A 19,564-nucleotide genomic window follows, 5' to 3' on the forward strand; every position below is an offset into this window, starting at 1 on the left:
CCCTTTACCAAAGGCATTGGAATTAGAGAAGTTAAATTAACAAGTGGATGTCCTGGAAAGGAATCAAAATGTATCATTAAAGTGGAAGAATGCAGAGGACCAATAGACTGTGGATGTAAGTAATACTCAGTATTTGAGTAAGGTTCAGTAGAAATATTTATATTAGGAAAAAAATGGAAATGTTCTTCAAATGGGGTGAAATGGTATCATCCAAATGCTGTTGAGTAAAAGGGAGTTTATATTTGTTCCTTTGTTCCTCCCTGACTTCCTTCCTTCCTTCCTTCCTTCCTTCCTTCCTTCCTTCCTTCCTTCCTTCCTTCCTTCCTTCCTTCCTTCCTTCCTTCCTTCCCTCCTGTTTCTTTCCCTTTCCATTTTATTGTAATTCAGTCAATGTGTTGTGTTTGACTTTTTGTGACTCATGAATCGTAGTATGCCAGACCCTTTCACTATTTCCCAAAGTCTGTCAAAGATCATATTCATTGCTTCCATGACACTATCTATCCATTTCATCCTCTGTCATCCTTCTTTTGTTTTTAATCTTTTCCAATGAGTTCTGTCTTCTCATTATATGGCCAAAATGTTTAAGCTTCAGCTTCAGAATTTATCCTTCCAAGACTTCAGCTGAATTAATTTAAGTATTGAAAGTATTGAATGGGGGTGGCTAGGTGGCGCAGTGGATAGAGCACCGGCCCTGGAGTCAGGAGTACCTTAGTTCAAATCCGGCCTCAGACACTTAATAATTACCTAGCTGTGTGGCCTTGGACAAGCCACTTAACCCCATTTACCTTGCAAAACCCTAAAAAAAAGTATTGAATGATTTGATTTCCTTGCTGTCCAAGAGAACCCCCAAAATCTTCTCCAGCACCACAATTTGAAAGTACTGATTTTGTGGTGCTTAATTTTCTTTGTAATTCAATTCTCACAGTCATTTGTTACTGCCGGAAAAACTATACTTTTGACTATAACGATCTTTGTCAGCAAAGTGATATATATATATTTTAATATACTATATAGATTTGTCATATCTTTTCTTCCAAGGAGCAAGCATCTTTTAATTTCATGCAATTGCCATCTACAGTGATCTTTGAGACTGGAAATCCTCTCTCTCTCTCTCTCTCTCTCTCTCTCTCTCTCTCTCTGTCTCTCTCTGTCTCTCTTTCTCTCCACACACACACATACATACATACATACATGTACATACACACATATACATGTATGGGCAGCTAGGTAGTAGGGTGGATAGAGTATTGGACTTGGATTCAGGAAAATTCCTCTTTCTGAGTTCAAATCTGATCTCAGATAACTATTATCTGTGTAACTCTGAGTAAATTACTTAACTCTTAGTTTTATTATCTTTAAGAGGAACCAGAGAAGAAAATGGTTAACCATTCCAGTATCTTTGCCAGGAAAACCCCCAAAGAGTGGGGTCATAAAGAGCTGTACATTACTGTAAATGACTGAACAACAACAATATATACATACACACACACACACACACACACACACACACACATATATATATTCATTTTCTGTTATTTTACTTTGCAAATGTTCATGTTTGTTAAGTTCATAATAAAAAAGAAAATTTGAAAAGAAATTTGCCCAATAGTAGGAGAATCACAGTCATATTTAAGATGACATTCTACCCTAGACTAGCCTGTAAATTAGGTTAGCTCTCTTTCTTAACTTGTTTCAGGAACTCATATGTGCTTATAATATTAAATATGTTCTAAAAAATACAGTAGTGCATTGTTGCAGCCCTATCTTCAGAATCCAGAGCATAATAATTCCATTATCAGAATGCAATGGCTTCATTTTTTAAAAAAAGTATTTCATTTCAGAAAGAAATCTTCTTGAAATTATAAAAAAGGGGAAAGTACACATGTTCTAAAATATTCATAGCAGCTCTTTTTGTAGTGGCAAAGAATTGGAAATTGAGGGGATGCCCATCAGTCAGGGAATGGCTAAACAAGTTATGGCATATGAATACTATGGAAAACTATTGTTCTATAAGAAATAATAAAAGAGTGTACCCTAGAGAAGCATGGAATGACTTATGGGATCTGATGCTGAGCGAAGGGTGTAGAACCAAGAGAACAATGTAAGCAACAACAACTCTGTGAGATGAACATACTTGATGGAAGCAGCTCCTCTCAGCAGTTCAGAGAGCTAGCTCAACTGTATTAGACTGGCTATGGACTATATTATCCCCATCCAGAGGAAGAAAAACAAAACAAAACAAAATACACACACACACACACACACACACACACACACACACACACACACACACAAACAACCATTCAGAATCTGATGAAAACTTATAAAAATTATCTCTTATGTATCTCTTTCCCTTAATCCTAATTCCTCAGACCAAAAATGACTAATCTATAAGCATGTTTATCAAAATATGTATGTACAATGCTAACCTGACTATTTGCCACTGAGGGGAAGGGGTGGGTGGGAAAGGAGGGTGGAAGGAAATCTTATAATTTAAAAAATACATGTGCATATGGATGAAAATAAATTTTTAAAAAAAGAAAAAAGAAGCCTTTTTATTAAATGGATTTATAGGTCAGGTTCCTTTATTATGAGGAGGTCTCAATATTTCAGTAAGAAAGAGATTAGGTCTTTGATGGTTCTGCCTTAAATTGAAACATGCTCTGTACCATATTGTTCTACATCATTGTTTCAGTGTATAACAGGGGTTGCCCACCACTAAATCTGGGGTCTAATAATATACATTAAAGTCTTTGCTGGCAGCACTAAACTAGTTGCTATTATTATATCCTATTCTTCAAAGTTTCCTGGGATTCTCAAAGTACAACCAATAAAGCCCTTTTTTTCTCACTAGACTTAGAGCCTTTGCTGTTCATATGATACTTCACCCTCTAGTCATTGATTCCTGGTGATCTCAGAACTTCAGGGAAATGAATCTTTTTTCCACAGTATGGTTGGATACTCCTCCTTTCCATCTATCTATCTATCTATCTATCTATCTATCTATCTATCTATCTATCTATCTATCTATCATCTATCCTTAACTCTCCATGAAATTAGCTATATATATATATATATATTCATATATATATATTTGTGTGTGTGTTTTGAAATATTTTTATATAGCAATTTAAAATGGTCACAGAAATTTAAAGAGATTTTTATGCATTAACTAAATTTTTCTTCCCTTAGGGGGCATACCAATTTCAGAAAGCCTTTCTACAGTGAAACTTGCTTGTGTTTATGTACCACCAGAGAATCGTTTCAGGTTTATATGGAAAATGCTCATTCCAGACCAGGTAAGTAATCAATCCGTATAATTTGGTGTTTTATATTATATTCATTTGGTTCTCAGGTCTAATGACTATAAATCAATTTTCTTTACAAAAGCAGTTTTTTAAAGGAATAACAAATGCAACTGTATTATCATAATCAGAATTTTTCTTTGTTGATATTTTAAATAAGAGATGAATAGGTCAAAAGTTTGTGCTAGTTCACTCCCAGCTATTATCGGAACACGATAACTTCATTTTTTAAAAGAAGTATTCTATTTCAGAAAGAAACCTTATTAAATCTTATTTGAGTAGAGCAACCAGTGAATATGGCCATTCTCTAGTTGACTAAAATTGCTAACTTCTAAGCATAAATAAAAATGTTCCATTTTGCTGTCTTTTATTTATTTTTTAATAGCAAGCACTCCTTCTTCCCAATGACTCAGCTGTCCTTGAAGTAGACCGGGAAATTCACCCCATGGCATTCCAGTGTGACACATCAGAAAACAACAATATAATTGCCTCTGTAAAGTATACTGTATATTCCAAGGATGGTAAGTTTTAAGCAGACTTTGTTTTTCATCTTTTTGGATTTTTCTTAGAGCTGCTGATTCAATAATTTAAAATGGATGCTGATGAGCTTTACTTCATGAAATTGTTATCTTCTTCAATATCAATTAATATTGATATGTAAACCAGGTCCCCTCAGTTATAGACTCTCTGAGTATCCAGTTTTCAAAATGCATATCATATTAATATATACTTAAAATCACAGCTCACAAGCTCTCAGCAATATTTCATTTATCAGATGAGCCAGAATATTCCCCAGTGCAAAACAAAGGCTACTTGATTCAGCTGCAAAATTGAATAAAGACAAGGCAATTAATAAATAATAAAAGACAAGGAAAATTCCCTCTGAACTATACCAAAGATTCTAAAAACTACAGGTAGAAAAGGCAGTATAAGTTTAAAAATACATGTAACTAGGGTGACATATTTGGAAGAGGGCACATAGATTAGGGGATATACCCAACAAGAACAATTTGTGCTCCTTGATCTGTGAACCTTTTGGAATCCCTCTTTGCTGCAGATGTTGCTGTTTGCCTCTCCACTGAGCTACTGATGTCATCTGCTGATCTAGTGATGTCACTGGACTGCTACTAACCTAATTTCTCTGCTGTTCTAATTTCTCTGATGTATAGTACTGCCATCTGCTGTTGTTCTTTCTAAATTGTTCTCTGATGGGTCTCTTCTATTGCAACCTGCTGCAGTCTACTTAATTTCAGGACTGAACCTCCCCCTCCCTTGGAAATAGAAAGGTCCCTGAACTTTTATATTGCAGCCAAGGTGTTACCATATTTCCCCATGTATAAGACGCTCCCATGTATAAGACACACCTCAATTTTGGAACCCAAAATTTGAAAAATAATCTATTATATAAAGTTATTGAAGTCAAGTTTCATTCATCATAAAATTCATACAACTCATCACTGTCAAAACTCTCATCCATTAGCTTGTCCTCATCTGTATTTGATGACAAATCCATGCCTTAGGAGAAGATCTGACTGCTCTCCTGCCTGTGCTCTGGTCTGGAGTTGATCACAAGCATTCCCTGGTGCATGGACTCATGCTTAGTCTATTCTGTTTCATGAACTTGAAACACCAATTGTGTCCTCTTTTGAAATTAGTCACTTCTTTTTCATCAACAATGTTTCTTGCCCCCTGTTGAACCATCTTTGTGGACACAGGAATTCCACATGCCCTTTGCTCTTCAATCCATCTCTTCAGTTCCCTCTCTAACTCAGACCATTTGGCTGACTTGACTCTCATGACCTTCTTCTGCCTTGGAGTTTTAAGTTGGGTTTCTTCTTCCTGTAGCCAGTCTCAGATTTTTTTCTCAGTTGGAGGAGGACCAAACTAATGTTCAGCAGCATGATTCCCATTCACTTTTGCAAACTTTTAACTTGAAATCAGCACTATAGGAAAATTTTTTCTGAGCCATTTCTGGGCAGAATATAGCACAACATAACCTGATATACTGGTAACAAATGCGAAGCAATGAGCACAAAGACAACAAGTACAAAAAGGTGAGATATGCAAGTAAAAAAACTACAACCACTGTATAAGACAATCCCAGTTTTTAGACCCCAAATTTTTTGAAAAAAGATGCATCTTATATACATGGGGAAATATTATATCTCATTTAGACCAGAGGTATCAATCTCGGAATCTCCTAGGGATCTTTAAGATCCTTTAGTGGCACCTGCTTCTATTTGAACTAGATAGTCAATCAGAAGGCCTTCTTAGGCGTTAAATCTGTTTTTTAAATGGGCTTTATTCTACCTAATTTCCCACTCTTTGAATTCAGTCTATTCTTTGAGGGCATTATTTATCTTTTCAATTTTTTTTGCCTCATTTGTCACTTCTTGATTTCAGTCTACTTAAGAGGAGTGAGAAATTTTCCTCCAACCCCCATCACATCAGTGATCCATACAAATAACCTCTAGAGCTTCATCTAGAAAGGTTGAAAATTAAAAGATGAAGCTGGTAAACTTCACCTGGCTTTTTCTTTGCAGTCACCTGTAAATTCTTTGCCATCCTCAATTCTCTCCTTGCACTTATTCTACATAACCAATCACATGTCACGTCTGGTTTTTTCAACCTTCACAAAATCCCTCCTATACTTCTTCCACTCACATAGCAGCACATCTGGTGTAAGCCTTCAACAGCCCATACCTAGGATAGTCCAATAACCTTGTTGGTCTCTCTGCCTCAAGTCTCTCCCTACACCAGTGTCCATTCTCCATTCAGCTCTGAAAGTGATTTTCCTAAAGTACAAGTCTGAACATATTAATATCTACTCAATAAGATTCAGTAGCTCCCTACTACCTCCAGAATCAAATATAAAATCTTGACATTCAAGACCCTTCTCAACCTGATTCTTTCTTGTTTTTCTAGTATTCTTAACACACCACTTTTTTTCCATATTTGGCTTTCTTGTTAATCCTTGCACACCATACTCTACCTTTCTGACATTCGATCAGCTGTCTTCCATATCTGGGATCTCTCCCTTCTCATATTCACCTCCTTGTTTTCCAGGATGCTTTGAAGAATCAAATCAGATCTCACTTCCTACAAGAAATTGTTCTGGATCCTCCCTCCCAGTCCCACTCTAAGCTCTTGTTTCCACTGCTTTCCCTCTGAGATTCTTTCATCTCCCCTGTATGTTTCTTGGATGTACAATGTTTACATGTTTCCCCTCCCATTAGATCGTGAACTCCTTGAAAACAAGGACTGTCTTGCTTTTTTGTCTTTTTGTCCCTAGCATATCAAAGTAAGTGCTTAATAAAAGTTTGTTGATTGACCAATTTCTTACCAGCAATGATGTTGTAAATATTTGTACTATAATTTTACTGAAAAACAGAACTCTGTAAACTGAATCATAAATTCTCTTAGATTTCCACTTTAAAATTAGAAATATATTGCTCTGGGAGGGGAGTAGAAATTAAGAAAACTTTCAACACAATAAGTCAAACATGATACATAAAATAAGAAACACATGGCATATCAGAAAACTTAGAAAAATTTAAATTATGCATTTAAAGGAAATAAGATTGGTTTCTAATGAAGCATTAACATTTAAACTGTTGCCAAATGCAAATATTATATTAGAAATTAAAATATTTTCCCAGAAACTGTGTTCCCTTGGTTATGAATTTATGTGGAAATAAAGTTGCATTCTATTTTTTGTCTAGGTTTTCAAATTTATTTGCTGTTAGGGGCTGTCCTACATATAGCATGAACATATTATTGTATGTCTTGAAGGTGAAGGAGAATAGATATCTCTAACCTCTTCTCCCCCTATACTTCTCAAAGAGAAACTTGAATTTATTCCAGGAGGAGAACTTGCAAGAGGTTGAGTTCATAAGTTTGATCACTCTATTTTCCCTAGAGGAAAAGGGAATGAGTACTAGATCAGAATTACATCTATTTTCTCCCTTAAATAGTATTAGTCTAGGGAATGCAGTTTTCAGGTTCAAGCTAAACTTCTAATTGCTGTTCATTAATGGGGATAGGGGAACCCAAGTTTCATATGCAAGGATTGATTTCCCTGTCCTCCAAATATCAGTAGCACAGTGAATGAATACACATAGCCAGTAGCAAAGAAATTCATTTATCCAAGTCAATAGTGAAATAGAAGTCAGAGAAAGTATGCAAAAGAAAATTTATTCCAGACAATACACAATGAGGAAGCTTTCCCATTAGGAGTGAAGCTAAACCAAGAGACAGTTCCAGATCTCACCCAAAGGGAATTTCTCTAAATCTTTGATTTAGGAGTATGTTGGAAACTGCTACTTCCTCTCATATTGGTTTCTTCCCAGCATTTTCCCATGGTCTTATTCTTGCTTCAGCAACTTCAGATGAGGGATTGGCATCATCCTTCTTCTCTTGAAGTTGGAAGCTAGAAGTACCCATAGTGATGCAGAGGCTGAAGAATTTTCCTGGCTCTCACTTTCCCCAGCTCCACCCTGCCCCTCATTCATGTGTTGGAGCTCTACGAATGAGGGAGAGAGAGTCCCATACCAATGGGTTGTGAGACTCATATTCTATAATTCCCAGTATCTCAAGGTAAATATTTGATTTTAAGAGATTATCATAGAAGGCAAATTCTTCTGGAATGAACACCTAAAATCTCAAGCATTTATTTATTTGTTAAGATTATTGTTTAGCTCTTGGTGGCTTGGTTAAGGACTTTGGTTAAAAGTGTAATGTTAAGGGTAAACTCAGATACAATGGGATCATAGATATAGATTTGGCAAAAGAGCTTAGAGGACATGTATTTCAGAACCCTTATTTTGTAGATAAGCAAACTAAAGCTGAACTATTTTAGTGACTTGCTCAAAGTCATACAAGTAGTAAGTGGCAAAGAAGGGATTTGAACCCAGGTCATCTATCTCCAGATTCAGTCCTTTTCTTACCATAATTTTGCAGCTTTTTTTCAAATGTTAAAATGCTAATTGTTATTAAAAACATTCTTTTGATTGCACATTATTTATTTAAGTGTAGATTTCCACATAATCTACCAACTCCTATCCAACAAGGATTTAATTCACTTGTACTATGTACAATAAACACTGTCTAGACCCTGAGACCCAAAGACAAAGCAACAAAAAAATCTGTTCTCTGATCTTTAAGGAGCTTTGATTCTATTGAAGGAGAGCATAGAACAGAAAATTAGATAAATACATGTTAATTTGAAGAAGAAAAAAGTAATAATTAAGACTCAGAAAAGGTTTCCCTAATAGGGAACACATAAGCTAACCCTTAAATGGCACTAAGTGATTTTAAAATGCATTCTAAAAAGCACAGATAAGGGAAAAATGTATTCCAGGTATGGAATTTTCCTGTATAGATATATGAAGGTGGAGGATGAAGTGCTGAGTTCAGGAAGCTAAAATAAGCACTGGAACACAGTTCTTAAAAGGAAAGGTAGATTGGAACCAGACTGAAAGGCTTTACAGGAAAACCAGAGAAATTTGTCTTTTTATGAGGACACTAAAGGTCCTTGAACAGAAGAATGACATCATCAGTCATGTGTTTTAGAAAGGTCACTTTGGCAGGTCCTTAGACGATGGATTGGAGAGGGGTGACTAGAGGGTGGTCATCCAGTTAAAATGTCATGGCAATAGTCTTGAGTGAGAGATGATGATGATATAAGCTAGGGTACTTTCCATGTGAATATAGAAGAGGTAAATATAAGACTCCTGTAGAAGTGAAATAAGAAGTTAGAAATAGAGTGAGACAGAAGAAAAGAGTTAAAAGTATCAATTGGAGGTTACAAACTTGAATGATTAGAGGGATGATGCCTCAATAGTAAATGGGAAGTTTGGAGAAGGGATGAGTTTAGGGAAAAGTCAATTATTTTTGGACAGATTAAATTTGATAATGTCTATTGGATATAAATTGGATATGTCCAAAAGGCTATTGTTGATGGAAAATAGTGTTGACCATATAAGATCTGAAAATCACCTATAGAGAGATGATAATTAGACCTATGGAAGTTAACAGAGGCTAGAAAAAGATGATAGAGATATGAAAGGTAGATTGATATTCGAGTTTTAGGCTAATCCTACTATCAGGGTATGGTAGATGGGTGATGATCCACTAAAGGACTTTCCAACAAGAAGATAATAAGGAGCGCATTTAATGAAAACTAAGGGAGTAGAGAATTTTTAGGGGAAGTGAGAGAAATGCTGAAGAGAAGTCAAAAAGAGTGAGGACTAATAATAGGCTATCAAATTTAGCCCCATTTATTAAGTGTTTCTTATATTGAAGGACCTGTACTTGGCCCTGGGAATACAAAGACAAATGAAACATTTCTTGACCTCCAGGCACTTAACATTCTACTGAAGAAATTCTACAGACACGCAGGGGAGTAGGAGAGGATAATTTCAGGAGGAGGAGAGAGCACCTGAAGAAAGGCTTCTCATAGTGGATTTCCTTTTAAGTGAAGTACATAACTTTTTTCCATTTTTTTTTCCCATTTCTATTCAGAACACAAAGTTACAATAATCCAGAAGATAAAATAGCCTTAAGCGCATTCCTCTTTTCCCCCACCAAGTGAAGTTTTCCATAAGAAACTTTATGATGTCTACTTTGTTAGGAGGAACTGGCTGGTTTTCATCTAGACTTATCTAAAAGGCAAAAAGAAGGGGGGGGAACCTCATATCCCCAAGTTATATTATTAAAACTATCAGGAACTGTTCTTAGGCTGTCTTGACACTAACTTCCTTGTCCTCTTAGCCTTGATTTTACTGACTTTTTGTGTGTGTTGCAAATGATTATTACTGGCCTTTGTTAGTTCTTGATTCTACTTTGAAAAGCCTTTTATAATATTACTCCCTTAAGGCATCAAATACTGTGGATGCTACATCATTACTGTATTTCATATACAATTATATATTTTTTCATTTTACTCTCTTTGCACTGTGGGAATAATTCTGTTTCAACATATTTTTTAATATATTGCATTTTCATATTTCTTCTAATAACCTTTGGTTTTTGTTTCATGAACTTGCCTTATTTTTTTTGCCCATTCTCTTTATGTCTTCCCCATTCCATTCCTTTCAAGAACTAGTATCATTTCTATAAAGATTTATAGTTAGAGCAATGAACCAGTAATCAGAAAGCCTGGATTTTGTTCCTGTTCTGCTTTGTGTACCATAATTCTCATTCTCTCTTCCTCTCTCTCTCTCTCTCTCTCTCTTCCCCTTTCAATGTGTTTAGTAGTGTTTTTTAATATTATTTTATTCTCTAGTTTTATATAAAAACAAATTTTAGTATTCATTTTTAAACTATGAATTCCAAATCTTTTCCCTTCTTTCCACCCCACTTCCCCCTTTGAGAAACCAAGTTATTTGATATAGGTTAAAAATATATATAGTCATGAAAAACATTACCATAATAGACATGTTATGACAGTAAACATGATCCCTCTCTGAAAAAAAAGAAAAGCCTCAAGAAAAAAATAAAGTAAAATAGTAAGCTTCAACCTATAATCAAACCCACTCAGCTCTTTGTTTGGGAATGGACAGCAATCTTTATCATAAGTCCTTTGGAGTTGTCTTAGGTCACAGCATTGCTGAGAAAATATAAGGCTTTCACAGCTGATCATCCTGTAATATTGCTGCTTCTTTATATATAGTACATTTCACGTTGCATCTTCTCATTCATGTAAGTTTATCTAGGTTTTACTAATAGTGTCCTTTTTATCATTTCCTATAGTAGAATAGCATTCCATCAGAATCACATACAATTTTTTTCAACCATTTTCCCCAACTGATGAGCATCCCCTTAATTTCCAGTTCCTTGCCACCCCCAAAGAGCTGCTATTTATAATCCTTTTCCATATAGTTCATTTTCTTTCCTACTTTTCATCTCTTCTGGTATATAGCCTTAATAGTGGCATTGCTTGGTCAAAGGGTGGGCATAGTTTTACAGGCATAGTTTTGGGCATAGTTCCAAATTGCTTTACAGAATTGTTGATTTAATTCCCAACTCCTCCCATGGTGCACTAATATCTCATTTTCCCTACATACTCTCCAATATTTGCCTTTTTCTCTTTCTGTCCTATTAGCCAATCTAATAGGACTTAGATATGTTCTAATTTGCATTTCTCCAATAAATAATGAGCTAAGACATTTTTTTAAAAATATATTCATAGATGAGGGAGTAAAGCCAAGATGGTGGCATGAGGACAGACTTTCCCAAGAGCTCTCTCCAAAATATTTAAAAAACCTTAAAATCATGACTCTTGACTAAATTTTTGAGAGACAGAACCCACAGAAAGAGCCAGTGTGGCAGTTCTCCAGCCCAAGATAACCTAGAAGACTATGGGAAGGAGCTGTTCCACAGGGTTGGAGGGGTTGGCAGTGCAGCCATGATCACCACACCAGAGCAAAGGGGCTCCAGCCTTCCAGGAATGGCTGGGTCCCAGGGAGCACCAACTCCTGGCAGCAGAAGCAGTTTCCAGACCTCCCAACCCAGGGAATACCAAGCACAACTTAGAAGATCAGCAGGGAAACCTCTTCCAAAGTTAGTGGGGAGCCAGCTTGGCCTTCAGCACAGCAGTGGCCCTCAGTGCAGCCCAGATCCCAGGAAAGAGAAGCAGGGTCATGGAGCCACCCAGCAATTGCTCCCAGAACACTCAGTCCACAGAAGGTAAGGGGATGGGGGGAGACTGTCAAGGTCTCTCCTCTGTCCCTGGGAAAGGACTCTGGCATTTTGTCCATTTTCAGACCCTGTTCACAGTCTGGGCCCCCATACAGCCATTGTGGAGCAGGAACCCTCTTCACAGCTCCAGGGTAGAGGGGAGTGCTTGTGGTCATCCACAGACCAGAGCACAGACTAGGAGAGCAGTTTGGGCCTCTCATAAGACCTTGAAAGAACTGAGGTCCTTGTGGGGGTGTCCCAATAACTCTCAAAAGCTCAGGAAGCACCCCAAAATGAAGGCACAGACTGGGGAGTAAACAGAAAAAGAAATCTGACCATAGACAGTTACTATGGTCCCATGTAGGATCAAAACACACAAAGTCAAAGCTTCTGTATCTAAAGCCTCCAAAAAACAAATAGGAATTAGGCTCAGGCTATGGCAGAGCTCAAAGAAGATTTTAAAAATCAAGTAAGAGAGGGAGAGGAAAAATTGGGAAGAGAAATGAGAGCGAGGGAGGAAAATCATGAAAATAAAGTCAGTATCTTAGTCAAGGAGATCCCCCAAAATGCTGAAGAAAGCTATATATTAAAAACCAGTTTAGGTCAAATGGAAAAAAAGCAATTCAAAAGGTAATGAGGAGGGGTGGCTAGGTGGCACAGTAGATAGAGCACCAGCCCTGGAGTCAGGAGTACCTTAGTTCAAATCTGGCCTCAGACACTTAATAATTACCTAGCTGTGTGGCCTTGGGCAAGCCACTTAACCCCATTTGCCTTACCAAAAAAAAAAAACCCTAAAAAAATGGTAATGAGGAAAAGATACCTTAAAAGCAGAATTGGCCCGATGGAAAAGGAGATAAGAAAGGTCTCTGAAGAAAATAACTCCTTCAAATGTAAAATGGAGCTAAAAGAAGCTGATGACTTTGTGATGAATCAAGAAACAATAAAACAATGTCAAAAATGAAAAAATAGGAGAAAATGTAAACTATCTCATTGAAAAAACAGCTGACCTGTAAAACAGATCCAGAAGAGAGACATTATTGGGCTACCTGAAAGTCATGATCAGGAAAAGAGCCTTGATTTCATTTTTAAAGAATTTCTACAGGAAAGTTACCCTGATATCCCAGAAGCAGAGAATAAAATAGAAATTGAGAGAATACACCAATCTCCTTCTGAAAGAGATACAAAAAATAACCCTTGGGAATATTATAGCCAAATTCTAGAACTCCTAAGTCAAAGAGAAAATATTACAAGCAGCCAAAAGGAAGCAAGTCAAATATCATGGAGCTATAGTCAGGATTGCACAGGATTTAGCAGCATCCACATTAAGGGCTTATAGGGCTTAGAATATAATTTTCTGGAGGGTAAAAGAGCTTGGAATGCAACTAAGACTCAACTATTCAGTAAAACATCCTCTAACCTGGGAAAAGATGGACATTCAATGAAATAGGGAAATTCAAATGTTCCTTTTGAAACAGCCTGAGCTGAACAGAAAGTATGATCTTCAAGTACAGGACTCAGGTGAAGCATAGAGAGGGTGGACAAGAAGAGTAAATTATGAAGGATTTAATGATGATGAACTGCATGTATTCCTACATGGGAAGAAGATACTGATAATACTCATATAAACCTTCTCATTTATTAGAGCAGTTAGAAGGAGCATATGTAGACAAGGCACAGGAGGGAGCTGAATTTGAAGGTATAATATATTGTAAAAATGGAGTCAGTGAGTGAAAAGGGAATATACTGGGAGAAAGGGAAAGGAGAGGTAGTATAGGCTAAGATATTTCATGTAAAAAAGTCAAGCAAAAGCTTTTGCAATGGTGTGGAAGGGAAGAAGGTGAGGTGGAGGCCCCCTGGCTCCAGGGCTCGTCCTCTGTCCACTGCTCCACTTAGCTACCCCATAGCATACTTTTGAAGAGGGACAGAGTGAAAGGAGAGAGAAAATATAATAAATGTTAGTGGGGAGGAATGGATGGAAGGAATTACAATCAGCAACAGCAACTGTGGAAAAATGTGGAAGTTACTTCTCAAATGGATTTATGATAAAGAATGCGATTCACCCCAGAGACAGAGCTGATGATAAACTGAACATAGACTGAAGCACATTTTTTTCTCTTTCTTTCACTTTCATTTTATTTTTCATGAAGTTTCTTGTTTTTGTTGGGGGGGGGTGATTAAGTTCCTACAAGAAGAGTATTTTAGTAATGTGTAAATAAAAATGTAAATTTAAATATATATATATATTCATAGATAAGATTGATAACTTTATCTAAAAAACTTCATATCTTTGATTATTTATCAATTGAGGAATGACTTTAATTTTTTATAAATTTGACTCAGTTCTCTGTGTTGAGAAGTCTCTGTCAGAGAAACCTGTATCAATATTTTTCCCCACTATTCTATCTAGTTACTACTACTAACTGTAATTTCCTCCATTCTATTCTATCATCCCATTAGTGGTTTGTTTTGATTATTTTTTTTGAATGAGCAGGAATCTTTCCCTATCATCCTTCTACCCCCTGAAATTAAAAAAAAAAATCCTCACAACAAATTTGCATAGTTTAGTAAAAACAAATTTCCACATTCTTTTGTCTTTAAATTACATAAATTTATAAAGGAGTTTACAAGAACAAAAGACATGCCAATTTTCCTTTTTCCTTTTCATAAAATGTTTTCTACTGATCTTTCATCTATTTGCATTTTAAAAGTTTCCTTTCAATGTCTTGATATGTTTTTGAATGACTGCTTGACTGGTATGACTTTATTGAACTGTAAAATCCATAGGTTTGAAAAATCATTATTGCAAGTATAGGAACAAGATAAGAGAGGCATGGCTAATAAGTTCATCTGGAAAGAAAAAATATTTTTTTATATACTTTGCAAATTGTTAATGTAATATGGCAACTAAGAAACATTGTAATCAGCTGATTTATAAGGTAGGAGAATGAAAGAGACATTTTTAAGTACCTATAATATGCCAGACACTATGCTAAGTACTTTTAAAAATATTTATTTTTCCAATTAAATGTAAAAATTTTCAACAATCAATTCAACAACCTCCCCTTGTCAGTGAGTCATCTAATATAGGTTATACTTGTATAACTATATTAAACATATTTTCATAGTAATCATGTTGTGAAAGAAGAATCAGAACAGAAAGGGAAAAAACCAAAAGGAAAAGGACATAAAACATACAAATTTTAATTTAAATTTAAAAACTGAAGACAGTAAACTTTATTTTGCATTCAGACACCATAGCTCCTTCCCTAGATGTGGATGGTATTTTACATTACAAGTTGTTTAGAATTGCCTCTGATTATTATACTGCTGAGAAGAGTAAGTTCATTATAGTTCATCATCACATAATGGCTGCTATTAATAAATAGTGTTCTTTTGGTTCTGCTTACTTCACTCAGCTCATTCAAATCTTTCCAGGCGATTCTGAAGTCCCACCCCTCATGATTTATTACAGAACAATAGTACTCCATTACATTCATATATCACAATGTGTTCAGCCATTCCCCAATTGATGGGCATCCCCTCAATTTTCAATTCTTTGCCACCACAAAAAAATGCTATATTTTTGCATATGTGACTTTTTTTTACCCACCTTCATGCTCTTTGTGGTATTAATGGACCAAAGAATAGCATAAATTTATTGTCTTTTGGTCAAGATTCCAAATTACTTTCTAGAAAGGTAGAATCAGTTCATAACTCCATCAACAATGCATTAGTGTCCCAGTTTTCCCACATCCCGTCGAACATTGATCATACTGGCCAATCTGATAGGTGTGAGGTTAGTTCAGAGTTGTTTTGATTTGATTTTCTAATCAATAATGATTTAGAGCACCTTTTCATATGACTATAGATTCTAATTTCTTTATCTGAGAATTGCTTTTTCATATCTTTTGACCATTTATCAATTGGGGAATGACTTGTGTTCTTATAAATTTGACTAAGTTCTTTATAACTTTAGAAATGAATTCTTTGTCAGAATCACTTGTACAAATTGTGTCCGAACTTATGGCCTTCCTTTTAGTTTTGGTTGCATTAGTTTATTTGAGCAAAAAATTTTCAATTTACTGTAATCAAAATAATCCATTTTGCATTTTATCATATTCTCTATCTCTTCTTTGGTCATAAATTGTTTCTCTTTCCCTAGATATGACAAGCAAACTATTTCTTGTTCTCACATTTGACTGATGATATCTCCTTTAATGTCTAAGTCCCATTTACACCTTAACCTGGTATAAGATGTGATATGTTGTACTTTTGTAACTATTCATCCATTTCACTTAGATTATCAGATTTATTGGCACACAATTGGGCAAAATAGCTCTGAATTATTACTTTAATTTCCTCCTCATTGGTAGTAAGTACGAGTATTTGATACTGGTAATTTTGTTTTCTTTTTTTAATCAAATTAACAAAGGCTTATCTATTTTATTTTTTGTTTTTTCATAAAACCAACTCAGTTTTATTTATTAGTTCAATAGTTTTCTTACTTTGAATTTTATTAATCTCCTTTGGTTTTCAGAATTTCTAATTTGGTATTTAATTGGGGATTTTTAATTTTTCCTTTTTCTAGGTTGTTTAATTGCATGTTCAATTCATTGATCTGTTCTTTCTCTATATTCTTCAAATAAGTATGTAGAGATATAAAATCTTCTCTAATTCCTCTAATAACTGCTTTGCCTCCTTTCCACAAGTTTTGGCATGTTATCTCATTATCATTGTCTTAGATGAAATTATTAGTTCTTTTGTGATTTATTGTTGGATCTTTCTTTAAAATTAGATTATTTAGTTTCTAATTAATTTTTAGTCTATCTTTCCCTGATTCTTTATTACTCATGCTTTTTATTGAATCATGATCTGAAAATAATGCATTTAATATTTCTGCCTTCCTGCATTTGATTGTAAGCATTTTATACCTTAATGCAGGGTCAATATATTTGTAGGTGCCACATATCACTGAGATAAAGGCATATTACTGTTTATCCCCTTTTAATTTTCTCCAGAGGTCTAGCATACCTACCTTTTCTGAAAGGTTATTCACTTCCTTAACTTCCTTCTTCTTTACTTTTTGGTTAGATTTATCTAATTCAAAGAGATAGGTATCTTCCTATAATTCATTTAGCTTGTCCTCTAAGAATTTGAATGCTATTACTACTTGGTGTGTGTGTGTGTGTGTGTGTGTGTGTGTGTGTGTGTGTGTGTGTGTGTGTATGTATATATATATGTATATATGTATATATGTATATATATATATATATTTAGTATTGATATTGTATCATTGTCTATGGTACCTTTTAGGATGATGTAGTTTTCTTATCTCTTTTAATGAGATCTGTTTTTGCTTTTGCTTTGTTTGAGATAAGGATTGCTACACCTGCTTTTTTTTTTTTTTCACTTCATCTGAAGCATAATATATTCTAGTCCAGCTTTTCACTTTTACTCTTTGTGTAAATGTAAATACTCAAATGTGTTTCTTTATAAATAATGTATTGTAGGATTCTGGTTTTTTATCCACTCTGCTATCCACTTCCATTTTGTGGGAGAGTTTTATTACCCTCCATTCTATTTCCTCTCCATTTGTACTTTTCTTTTTTTTTTCATCCTCTTCCTCCTTATCAGTGTTTTGCTTCTGAACACTGCCTCTCCCAATCTGCTACCCTTCTATCAATTCTCCCTTGTCTTTCCTCTTTCCCCTTTTACTTTTCTCATCCTTTCTTCCCTCCCATCTATCAGTCCTTCCTTATGTTTACTCCCCTCACCGCTAATTCCCTAGAGGGTATGATAAATTTCTAAACTCAACTGAATGTATATGTTATTTCCTTTTTGAGTTAAGTTTGATCAAAGTATGATTCAAGCAATTCTTGCCTCATTCCTTCTTTCCCTTTTTATAATAGGTCCTTTGTGCTTCATGTCATGTAATTTACCCCTTCTACTTACCCCTTCCTCCTATCTCTATATAATTCTTTTTTAAAAAAAAATCTTAATTTTTTAAAAATCATCTCATCAAAATCAACTTATGCCCCTATCTTGTGTCTAACTATACTCCCTCTAATAGAAGTAAAGTTCTTAAGAACTATGAGTATCATCTTCCCATTTATGGATGTAACCAGTTTAATCTTATTGAATAACATTTTTTTTATTTTCCTCTGTTTACCTTTTTACCGATCTCTTGAGTCAAATATCTGAAGATCAGATTTTCTGTTTAGCTCTGTTTTTTTTTCCATCAGGAAAATTTGTGTCACTTATTTTGCTAAATATATATCTTTTTCGCAGAAATTTTGCTCAGTTTTTCTAGGTTTCTTGCTAGGATTCTTGGTTGTAATCCAAAGAATATCATATCCAATCCTTTAATATTGATGCTGGCAAGTCCTATGTAACCCTGACTGTGCAGAGGGCAGCTAGGTGGGGCAGTGGATAGAGCACTGGCCTTTGAGTTAGGAAGTCAAGAGTTCTAATCTTGTCTCGGGCACTTGATGCTTACCTAGCTTCAAAACTTCAGGCAAGTCACTTAACCCTGATTGCCTCACATCCAGGGCCATCCTCGGATTCATATATGGCCATCAGATAAGATGGTTCTGGAGGAGAAAGTGAGGCTGTTGACTTAGCCCAGAACACTCTCACTCAAATCCAATTCAAGTGCTTGTCATGGAATCACCTCCCTGACGTCATGGTCTTCTTCAATGAATAAGGACAAACTTCAATCCTGATTGTGGCTCTTTGGTATTTGCTTCTTTCTGGCAGCCTGCTGAATTTTTCTTTGATGTGATATTTCTGGGAATCCCTTTCAGGAGGTGATTGATGGATTCTTTCAATTATTATTTTATCCTTTGATAGGATATCAGGGCAGTTTTCCTTGATGATTTCTTGAAAGATATTTTTCAGACTCTTTTTTTGATCATTGCTTTCAGGTGATTCAATAACATTTAAATTATTTCCCTTGGATCTATTTTTTAGGTTAGTTGTTTTTCCAGTGAGGTATTTTACATTTTCTTCTATTGTTTCATTTTTTTAAATTTTGCTTTACTGATTCTTTAAATCCCATCAAGCCATTAGCCCCTTTATAAAGTTTATTTTCATCCATATGCACATGTATATTTTTAAGTTTCAAAATTTCCTTCCTCCCTCCCTCCCCTCCCCCAGTGGAAAATAGGTTAGTTTCATACAAATTTTGATAAACATGTTTACAGATTAGTAATTTTCAGTATGAGGAATTAGGATTGAGAGAAAGAGATACATAAGAGATATTTTTTATAAAGTGTTCATCAGATTCTGAGTGTTTGTGTGTGTGTGTGTGTGTGTGTGTGTGTGTGTGTGTGTGTGTCTATTTTGTTTTGTTTTGTTTTTCTTCCTCTGGATGGGGATAATATAGTCCATAGCCAGTCTAATACAGTTGAGCTACCTCTCTGAACTGCTGAGAGGAGCTGCTTCCATCAGGGTTGTTCATCTCACAATGTTATGGTTGATGTATACATTTTCTCTTGGTTCTACTCCCTTCACTCAGTGTCAGCTCCCGTAAGTCATTCCATGCTTCTCTAGACTTCGACCATTCATGATTTTTTATAGAG

The 19,564-nt window shown here is 35.3% G+C and overlaps 1 protein-coding gene across 1 annotated transcript in view; it reads left to right on the top strand.

Annotated features, from left to right (window-relative positions):
• Window positions 1-19,564, top strand: part of SPACA1 (sperm acrosome associated 1) — a 52,953-nt gene that overhangs the window by 21,331 nt on the left and 12,058 nt on the right. Inside the window, exons 4-6 of the mRNA XM_074190213.1 lie at window positions 14-115; window positions 3,193-3,299; window positions 3,691-3,826. Coding sequence (XP_074046314.1) covers window positions 14-115; window positions 3,193-3,299; window positions 3,691-3,826 — 345 coding nt within the window. The remainder of the gene's footprint in view (window positions 1-13; window positions 116-3,192; window positions 3,300-3,690; window positions 3,827-19,564) is intronic.

This window comes from Macrotis lagotis, chromosome 5 (genome assembly GCF_037893015.1).
Source record: "Macrotis lagotis isolate mMagLag1 chromosome 5, bilby.v1.9.chrom.fasta, whole genome shotgun sequence".
Taxonomy (NCBI): domain Eukaryota; kingdom Metazoa; phylum Chordata; class Mammalia; order Peramelemorphia; family Peramelidae; genus Macrotis; species Macrotis lagotis.